The sequence below is a fragment of the Polyodon spathula genome, chromosome 7 (genome assembly GCF_017654505.1).
Source record: "Polyodon spathula isolate WHYD16114869_AA chromosome 7, ASM1765450v1, whole genome shotgun sequence".
In the NCBI taxonomy this organism is placed as follows: domain Eukaryota; kingdom Metazoa; phylum Chordata; class Actinopteri; order Acipenseriformes; family Polyodontidae; genus Polyodon; species Polyodon spathula.
Genome location: NC_054540.1, coordinates 14,967,722 through 14,978,217, shown reverse-complemented (window position 1 = coordinate 14,978,217; position 10,496 = coordinate 14,967,722). Strand labels below are relative to the sequence as shown.

The 10,496-nt window shown below is 39.2% G+C and overlaps 1 protein-coding gene across 4 annotated transcripts in view; it reads left to right on the top strand.

The window, feature by feature from the left end:
* Window positions 1-4,047: 4,047 nt before the first annotated feature.
* Window positions 4,048-10,496, top strand: part of LOC121318222 (cystic fibrosis transmembrane conductance regulator-like) — a 38,462-nt gene continuing 32,013 nt past the window's right edge. For all 4 annotated transcript variants that reach the window (XM_041254670.1, XM_041254671.1, XM_041254669.1 and 1 more), the window contains exons 1-5: window positions 4,048-4,158; window positions 5,844-5,954; window positions 6,883-6,994; window positions 9,788-10,003; window positions 10,390-10,479. In XM_041254670.1, the coding sequence (XP_041110604.1) occupies window positions 4,106-4,158; window positions 5,844-5,954; window positions 6,883-6,994; window positions 9,788-10,003; window positions 10,390-10,479 (582 nt within the window). In that variant the 5' untranslated portion in view covers window positions 4,048-4,105. The remainder of the gene's footprint in view (window positions 4,159-5,843; window positions 5,955-6,882; window positions 6,995-9,787; window positions 10,004-10,389; window positions 10,480-10,496) is intronic.

The following is a 10,496-nucleotide window of genomic DNA, read 5'->3' as shown; positions in this document are numbered from 1 at the left end:
TTTGAGCTATATTAGAAATTCATATACGGTAATTGTGAACCTTAATTAAATGTTTGTCCCCTTCGAGTGAGACCAAATTGAAAGTATTGTTATGTTTTACACACACAGCTAACTTACTCTAACATAGCTATTAAAAAAAAATGTAATGTAACTTTAGTACCAATTAGAATTAGCCACTAAACCAAACTAATGCTCTATTTTCCAAGAATAAGAGCTAGGCTTGAACACCACACTAATAATAAAACGGAAAACACAAAAATGTAATAAAATAGCTATTGCCAGAGCATTTATTTAAATCATGTAATAGATATATCTAATAACTAATATATCTAACGTTGTCACAACGTTGTGACAATGTTGCGTTTTTCACTACCAGACCACAACCTTCCCATAACGTTGTGTACTAGTTGATACGTGACGTTTCTACAACGTTATCAAGTGTTGTTTTAGCAACGTTGCCACGACATTTATTTTGGACCAAGTACATCTCTAACGTTGTGACAACGTTGTCACAACGTCGCATTGACCCAAACCAATCCACAACCTTACTGCAACGTCGTGATAACGTTGTGTGTTAGCTGGGCGTCGTTTTCATCACCATCTTGCCCGGCTGGAAAAGCCGCTTCGTTTATTTTACTCGACATGCTGACACAAGGAGTCTTCGTTGCAAACAGCATTACTCCAGAAAGTAGGAAGTGTCGCTAAAACGGCCCAATTGGAGAACGCATGCCAGAGATATTTTCGCCCCCGGACATCTATTTAAATTTACTGGAGGTAAATACAAAAAAAACAAAAAAAAAAAAAAAAACAAAAAAAAAAAAACAACAACAACAAAAAAACCCAACATAGTTAATCATGTTGTTTTTGTTATTACAGTTTTAATTTAAAATTAAATATTTAAACAATACGGCACGATAGGGCACAGGTTGTGCCGGATAGTGCGTTATATTGATTTATAAACGTTTTATAAAAATAAAAAAAGGACAAATGTAAATAGTTTGTAAAGATTTATTAACATTTTGAGGTGTAACTTTCCACAAAAGAAAACAAAAAACATTTAATTTAGCTTTTGTTTCAATGTAATTCTTTTAACTTGAAAACAGGCTTGCAAGCATTGGACACCTTCAATTGTACAATATATTTTTAAATACATAAAAATAATATTAACGTAACTAAAAGGGAAAAAAAGTAACTTTGTTTAGTGTTTTTTTTTTTTCTCTACCAATTAAAAAAAAACTAAGTTTTATTTTAAAAAAATCTGAAAATAATCACGTTAAACTAATACTAAAGTATTCTACTTTCATGCTAGGAATTGACAGTTGATAAAGTAATTAGCAGCGATATAAGGACATGGTTGTTGATCAAGCAAATTACATGACATGACAAACGATTTCACATCCTTGTCTCTAAAAAACAGATGGAACCTAATTGAACTATTAAAAGAAAACGTAAATAGATTGTTACTATGGTAGTCAAGAGCATACATTAATGATTATAAGTTTTAGTGGTTCTGGAGCTGGAGCTGAGCTATGGGAGCTGGAGCTAGCAAAGCCAGAGCACTGCCAACCCTACAATATTTTCTGTCTATTTATTTTGGCCTAAAGTAGGGTGTATTGTTTTTGTATAAATCTATTATTTATTTTATTCAATAAAACACTGAGTGCAGCCATTGGGTCTCAACTTCAACCCCAGTACTGCCTGTCTGTGTGTTCCTTCCGGGTATGTGAAATCATCCACCAGCGATCTTGTCAGATATGGTGTTAGCACTGGGATAACAGCACCTTCAAGTGACAGACTGGGGATACTGCGGGTGAAATTTTATTTTTTGACAGTTTTGTGGAAAAAAAATGGGAAGAAGCGGCCGGAGGAAACAACAGCAGCAGCAGGCCCCCAAATAGCAGAGCAGGGCCAGTCGCAGGTCACGCTGTGTCTGCAATGCCAAACGTCTACCTCGCCTGTCTGGATGTAGAAGGATAGTGCTTCCTGTGCGGCAAGGTCAGTTACCTTCCCCTCAACCAGAACAACGCATGGGAGAGAGGAACGTCGGTGAGAGAGGAACCGCTGACTCTGAGGCAGACAAATCCACTCTCTGAGGGGATCGGGGACTGGCTGGAGGCGCCTGAGAGGGATTTCAAGGAGGTCTTCCCCGTTGTGATCAACGTTGTGTGGGCCTGAGATGGGGAGCAATGGGAGGCCTGGGAACAGCAGCACCGCCCAGTGTCCATGCGACACATCGCAGGTATGGTGCTGGACTACCTGAGGGTGGACATGAGAGGTACCTTGCAATCTCTAGTCCCATAGGGAGAAGCCCCACTGCTGTCTCCAATGCGCCCGCTGCTGTCCCCAGCACGAGATGGAGAAGTCCTCAGTGAATGAAGGGGAGCCATATTAATCCCCCGCGACCAAGGGAGAGCCGCATCTGTCCCCGATGATGGAGGGTGACTACCTTCTGCTCTTGTCTTCACCAACAGTTAATTGAAATATAAACAAAAAGGCATCAACTAGGTACTCAACTTAAAATGTACTATACACTAAAATTTGGGCTATAAGGGAAAAGCAATGAAGTTGATGGCTCCTGTGTCATTGGGGAGCTGCGACAGTTGATACCTAGTATGTGCGCCATTAGCTTGGACAATGGCTTTCATCCATAGGATATCTTGGCCTCCCATGGGTAGGATCACATGACTAACCACAGAGCAAGTCCCTCATATGCAGCTGTTGATTTTTAAGAACTTACAATGTGTCACAGTGCATGGTTAGTATAGGGTATAAGTGGTGCAGTGGTTAACTTATACAGTTTAATTTAAAGGGAAATAATACAAGAAACACAATATAATTAAATATGATTGTTGGGTTGTAGTCTTTTAGGAAAGAGATTGTGAACTTTTTTATTTGAATGTGTCAGTAAGGATTTCAGAGAATAACAGAGGGTATCAGTAAACTATTGGGTGATTAAGATGAAATTGAAATGTTAGCTGTTTTAACTGATTTGACTTTTATTTATTTATTTATTTATTTATTTTTATAAATGACTTGCGCTTTTTTTTGTGAAGATAATAATTTGCAAAGCCAAACAGCCTAAACGCCTAAAAGATGAAGTTCGTTCGATTGGTATTTATTCATTTTTTTAAGTACCTGTACTGAAATATTAGTGGAATGAAGAATGAACAGCTCTCTAGCTCACTGTACTTCCTTGTGCAACTCTGCTTTGCAGATATTAGGACTTTATGAGTCAGTGCAGCCAACATTTCAATAAAACCTCTGCTATCCTTTATGGTGGCTTGTGGGGAGTATTTTCAAACAGGCTTTTTTTGAGCCTATTACTGTGTTCATTTTAACATATAGAATTACAAAATCAAGTGCAAATTAACTTTCAGTGGTATGTCTATACTGGTTTATTAAAAACATGTTCACATTGTGCTTGTGTTGAACAGAAATGCATATTCCTCAGCACTGTAAAGTGAAGAATATGAGTATCAGCATTGTGAGCTAGTAATGTTTTATTTGGCTCAACACAATGGGAATTATTAATCCAGTGCTACTATACGTATAATTAGAAACATATTTGTTTTCTTGGTCTATACATAATGTTACAAAATAAATATTGATTAAAAAAAAACTGTTTATAATCCCTTTGATCCTGAAACTTTTTTTTTTTTTGTTTCTCGGGAAGGAATGTTAACATGTTCTTGTTATCTTTCTTTTATTAATCGAAAAAATGCAGGCTACTCTAAAGACACATCTTCAAAGGATTGTGCCATAACACTTACATGTCCAGTTGTAGCCTGTGCTGATTTTTTTTTCCTTTCATATTGTTTGTATACTGTTTCAAAATTAAGGACAAAACGAGCTGTCACTGCAGTACGGTAAGAGTTTATTATGAAGTGATTAATGCGGGTAGATTTGCAACTGGTTAAAGGTTTGGTTTTGCCCCTTACACTGTGCGCTGACTGAAACCTGGGTGAGCCAATTAAATGAGTGACATCATGATGCACATAGAATAAGGTGGAGAAAAAACAAGTGGCCAGATTCAATATAGACAGTTAACAGACATGTCATCAACACAACTCTCAGGTGCGAAAAAAGAAGCCAGCGCGTTACAATAATGCAGAGGTCGCCTCTAGAAAATGCCAACTTCTTCTCTAAACTTTTATTCTGGTAAGAACAACTTTGTTCAAGTTTTTAGGGAGGGGGTTCAGCTATTTAATGCCTGTAATTGATACACTCAAATTATTTAAAAGCAACCATTTATTCTGAAGAATTAATACATTTTTAGAGTGCCTATTGTTATGTGCTAATTCGCTGCAGTATCGGACATTCACTTAAACAGTATTTAAACAGATAACTCATACATGTTTAAAAGATCAATGTGCGATGTGCGAGTTTCATATTAATTTAGGTATGAAATGATTATTAAAAAAAAAAAAAAAAAATCGATATTACTGATTTTTACTGAGCAGCTGACAACATGTGACTACGTGCTTGCTGACTGAACACTCCTGAAAAGTTTTACTTAATTTTCTGCTGAGAAATAGACATCCTGTTCGCGGACAGCTCTGGCTCTTCCGTCTCATCTATCAAATCCTGTAAGGTGCAAACATTTCATTGACTATATAATGCGTAACTATACGGCAATAGTAATCGGCAGTAAATGTACAGTATAGTGCATTAACTTTGTAATGCTTTCATAGGAACCGTACTTACTTGTTTACTTCATTACTGTCTCTAGGTTTAATATTATGCCAGCTCATTATACCCGCAAGAACCCAATGACTATTTAAATGAGCGCATCGTTTGTCATACAAAAAAACAAACAAACAAACAACAACAACAAAAAAAAAAAAAAAAAAAAAAAAAAAAAAAAAAAACGAATTGGTTACTGTCAAATTCTTAGGTAAGATATTCCTCTTTGGACCAACTCTCAAATTAGACAATTTTACTGAGAACATAGATTTTGACGGGATTAAATTGACTGCACTAACGTCTAACTAATTAATCTGTGGTACATCTTTTCACATGCTTTGGATGATAAATTACATTTTACTTGATTTTTTTTAAGTAAAATTAAACTGATGTCAATTAAAAAGGGTGAGAAACTACTTGGAAGGATAATTTAAGGACTCTGCGGTTTGTTTACTGTTTGTAATACCAGTGGTGTGTTTGAAAAAAAAAATAGTTTGGCTGAGACAGGATTCTATTTAATGTAGTCAATATAAAACCTAAATGCCTAAAATAATAACTACAGTATATAGAGAGTTTGCATTGTATCTGGTTTGATAAAGTCACTTACATTATATTAGTGCCCCAATAATTGTGACACAGCAATAAAGGTCTCCCCTTGAAAGCACTATTGTTCCATGTCAAGCAGAACTGTTGTGTCAATGTTCCATTATTAACATGACATTTTAGATATGAATAAATATTATATATAATCCAAAGGTTTCAGGGATGGAAGTATTACTCTCGTTGCCTAACAGTTTTAACCATTTCCTGACATTAATCGGTTTATTGTTGCGGTATTATTTATTTAAAGTATGTCAACATCTGATAGCATGAATTTATCCACCTGACATTATAGGCACTTATCAGTTGAGCAATACAAAATAGAATTGTCTAACACAAAATTTGGTTTGCATTTGTATTGTATATATATATATATATATATATATATATATATATATATATATATATATATATATATATGTGTGTGTGTGTGTGTGTGTGTGTGTGTGTGTGTGTGTGTGTGTGTATGTATGTATGTATATATATATATATATATATATATATATATATATATATATATATATATATATATATATATATATATTATTTTTTGTTGACAGCTGGCCATCAGCAATTTTAAGAAAAGGATACAGGCAGAGATTAGAAATATCAGATATATACAAGGTGTCATCTTGTGATTCTGCAGACACGCTGTCAGAGAAATTAGAAAGGTATGTACAGATCTACTTTGGCATATATCTGATTGTTTGCATTGCAACTCTGGCAGTGCACAATGCTTAACACACGATAAAAACAAGATATGCTTTGTTACTGTAACTCAATATGCCCATAGAAATGTGGTTATTTCACTATGTATATATGTGTTTAAAGACTAAAAACTGAGCATGTTGATAAGCTTGAGTGATTCCAGGCATAATGTTTACCAGTGAAAGGCAGCAAGTTACCCCATTATTAATGGGTACTGCCAAATGCAGCAGATATCTGACTCAGAAATTGATAGACAGTTTTACACAGTGTAGTGTGCTAAACAAATATATTATATATATATATATATATATATATATATATATATATATATATATATATATATATATTGCCTTTTGTACCCCATGTAGTCTTTAGAGTTGCACAACAGATAATTTATGTGCGTGCCCATAAATATATTGCCTTTATGTTTAATTAACAGCATAAACAAGGAAGTTTGAAGTTTAAATCTCAGACCGTCTCAAATGCCACCACTGCACCCCTCAAAAAACAAGTGCTGCCTAAAAGATCTATCTTTGCCCTTGTTTGGAGGATCTCCAAAATCCTTATTTGCCTATTTGTCTCTGGATCACAGCAGTTCTTTAAATAAGCATAGCACATGACCTTTTAAATCCAGCCCCCTACTGGGTGATATATGGATGGCCATTTTTAATCTGCCAAAAATGTGGTCTGGTGGGAATTTGAACTTTTATTCAATTAACAAGTTTGTTAAGGTTGGGTTTTCAAGGTCTCTATGCACTCTACTGTCTAATAAGTTACCTTTGCCAAATCTCCTGGGTTATATATGAGTGAATCTAAAAATGTCAGAAAGTCATGTAATCACTTTACACACTATTACATAGGTTTTAATGGTCTTGTTTTGGTCTTTGGCAGAGAATGGGACAGAGAGCTTGCAACATCAAAGAAAAACCCTAGTCTCTTCAAAGCAATCCGACGATGCTTTTTCTGGCAATTTGTCTTTTATGGAATCCTCCTATACCTTGGGGTGAGCGGTACTTTAGAAATTGAGTAATTTTGGGGCCATGGGAAAAATGGTTCCAATGTAGAATGAATTTACATATACATGAATTTAAATATATACAGAGTAAACCCACATTGCAGAAGTAAAAGCTGAAAAAATTGTTACAATTCTTGCCACTTTGTTCCTTTTTTCTTCTTTATTTAAACATGTTTGTCATGGCAGGACGTGTATGTATACCTACAGTATGACTTGAACAGGGTTATGTGCTGTAATAACATCTAAGGCACCATGAAATGTAACTTTCCAATTTGAAGACGACCACCAATGACATTATGTATGGGATATGCCTGCCCATTGGGTAGGTATTGCTAAGCTCTCTACCAGAACTGCCGATAGGCCCCTTCCTAGGATGTTGCACTCGGTCCCGCCCACTGAGGGATTAAAGCCGTCATTCTGAGGAAGCCGTTTCTCTTTTTCCTTCTCAAGACGGTACGGTAGGAACCTCTGTGTTCAGCTGACCATATTGATAGAAAAGAGCTTCTCGAGTCGAATCGAGTTGGTTGTATTTCCCTTGTATTCATGCTGAAAGCTGGCTCGCCGCTTTCCCAGAATCAAAATGAAGACTGAGCCTTTTGTCTTTCTGTCTTTCAGCGGCCTCCTCACTTGCGCGGTAGGCTGCTCTTTCTTATCTGTCTGTTATGTGTGAGCGACTGCCTGTGTAGTCACCGTCAAGAGTGGTTGTCTGTTCCTCCACGGGGCTAGGCCTTGATGCATCCCTGCTATCGAGTGCCCCTTCCAGCCATGTGTTTCCTCCATGGGGCTAGGCATTATTGCATCCCGGCTGTTGAGTAGACCTCGCCGGCTGCGTAGACCCGCCCACCTTGGCCTGGGCATCCAACATGCCCCTTGGCCCTTGACAGAGAGGTGGCCTGCAGTATCTGTGCAGCTTTTCAGCCCCGGGTGAAGGAGAACAGGTTGGATAGGGCCACGAGGGTGAGTTCCGCATCCTCAGTGGCCAGACTTTCAGAGGCTCTTGGAACCCCAGAGCACCTCCTTGGAGTCCCACAGACCTTTTGTCCCTGGACATCCCTGGCACACAGGCCTCCTGTAGTCACTCCCCATCCCCACAGGTGAGAAGGGTGAAGCGGTCTAAACAGGCCAGGGACATTATGGTCCTCAAGGCACAAATGGCCCATGTCCTGGAGCGCTTGTTTCAAGCTTCAGCTTGCCCCAGCTCAAACCCAGCCCCAAATACCCTACCCTCCCTCCCCCAGGGGAGATCAGGGTGAACAGGAAGAAGCGCCCCAGCCGACACAGGAGGATACGCACTTGATAGCACCCTCCTGGGACAGAGCCTCCTTCTTCTTCAGCATGGAGGTAGGAGGGGAGCTTGAACCCCCTGCCAAGGTGTAACCTAGCTTTGATGTGGCTTCGGAAGCCAGCGCTCCACCACTGTCGGACTCTGATGGGTCACGCTGCACCATTTCTGCCGGTCCCCTGGTCAAGGCCTCGCTGGTGGGAGGCTTAGCCAGAGACCCGACATGTCCGAACGCTTTCCCGCCTATACCACTGCTCCCGGCCTTTCTCGAAAAGGTCCAGTCAGAGGAGGCATCAGTTCTTCTAGTGGCCCAAGTGGCCAAGGAGAACCTGGTTCTCGACCCTGTGCTAGCTGTTACACGGCCAGCCCTGGGAGATCAGACGAGAGGCACTCTTTGGCACCTGGAATCGGGCAGGTTCTGGCTATGGGTCTGGCCCCTGAAAGAGAGCAGTGGTTATGGGTACCTTGCAGAACACTAGGGCAGACTCTACTAAGTTGTTGTGTACCTACAAATTAAAGTATTTTCAAGCTCGGTATCTGGCTAGAAGCCATGACCCAATCCCTTGCCGTATGCCAGTTATCTTACAGTTTGTGCAAGAACTGCTTGATGCTGGTAGGTCACCTTGAAGTTGTATTTAGCGACTATTTCTGCATGCCATATCCCCGTAGATTTGGTGTCTTCAGATGCGCATTTCTTGGCTACCCAATTTCTTAAAATCACTCGACGATTACACCCTCCCAGGATGACTGTTCTCCCTGAATGGAGCCTTGATATTGTACTGGAGGCTCTCACGAAAACCAATTTGAGCCCATATACTCCATAGAGTTGATGGATTTGTCTATGAAGACAGCCTTCATCGTGGCTATCACCTCCGCTAAGTGGATCAGTGAGCTGCAGGCACTGTCCATGCACAGCTCCTGCATGAATATTTAGGAGGATGGTAGCAGGGTGTCTCTGCACACTAACCGTGCTTTCCTCCCAAAGGTGATCACAGTCTTCCACATTAATCTGTCTGTGGAACTGGAGTCCTTCCATCCACTCCTGTTTTTTTCAATGGAGGATGAGAGATTGACTTTCCTCTTCCCAGTGCGGGCATTGAGACTGCTCTGGTATACATTATCCAATACATAATGTCATTGGTGGCTGTCTTTGAATTGAAAGGGAATGTTAGGTTACTTACTTAATTTACTACGTTAAGATAAACTGTAACCCTGGTTCCCTGAAAGAGAAGACGACCACCAACCGCGAGGTCACATCGGTTGCCGTCACAGATTCGCCCTCACAGACTCAGAGTGACGCTTTTAATCCCTTGTTGGGCGGGACCGAGTGCGTCATTGTAGGAAGGGGCCTATCGGTAGCTCTGGTATAGAGAGCTCTGCAATACCTACCCAATGGGCAGGCATATCCTATACATAATGTCATTGGTGGTCATCTTCTCTTTCAGGGAACCAGGGTTACCGTAAGTAACCTAACGTTTGTTTGTTTGTTGCACTAACAGGAAGCATCAAAATCTGTACAGCCCCAGCTCCTGGGAAGAATAATAGCTTCTTATGATCCAGCTCATGAAGAGGAACGGCAGATGGGATTCTACCTGGCCTTCGGCCTCTCCTTACTTTTCATTGCAAGGATGTTCCTGCTGCATCCTGCCATCTTTGGTCTTCATCATCTGGGAATGCAGATCAGAATAGCTTTGTTTAGCTTAATTTACAAAAAGGTAACGCTTCTCTGGATGCTGAAATAAAAGCCTCTTTGGCTGATCTAGCCTGTTTATATATGTCTAATGCAGACAACTTGAACTGAACAGTCACCTTTTAAGCACCTCAGCAAAAACTTAACTACAATATTTGAGAAAAATAATTGTAATAATAAAAAAAAAAAAGTTTTTATTTGAAGCTACTTGCTTAAATACCTGTAATTACCCTAGGTCAGCAATGGTGGTAGGTTCACAACAAGCTGAAGAATCATTTTTTATAGCAAAAAGCTGACATCTTCCCATTTTTCAAACTTTCTCATAATGCAAATAAAATCTTGTTTTACATATATTGTTCATTTAACTATTAACTACAATACCTGACTTCATTGTTGTGTTTGTTCTTACAGACTCTAAAGCTGTCCAGTAGAGTCCTAGATACAATTAGCACCGGTCAGCTAATTAGCCTGATGTCTAACAATCTCAACAAGTTTGATGAGGTATGGTGTTTATTTTA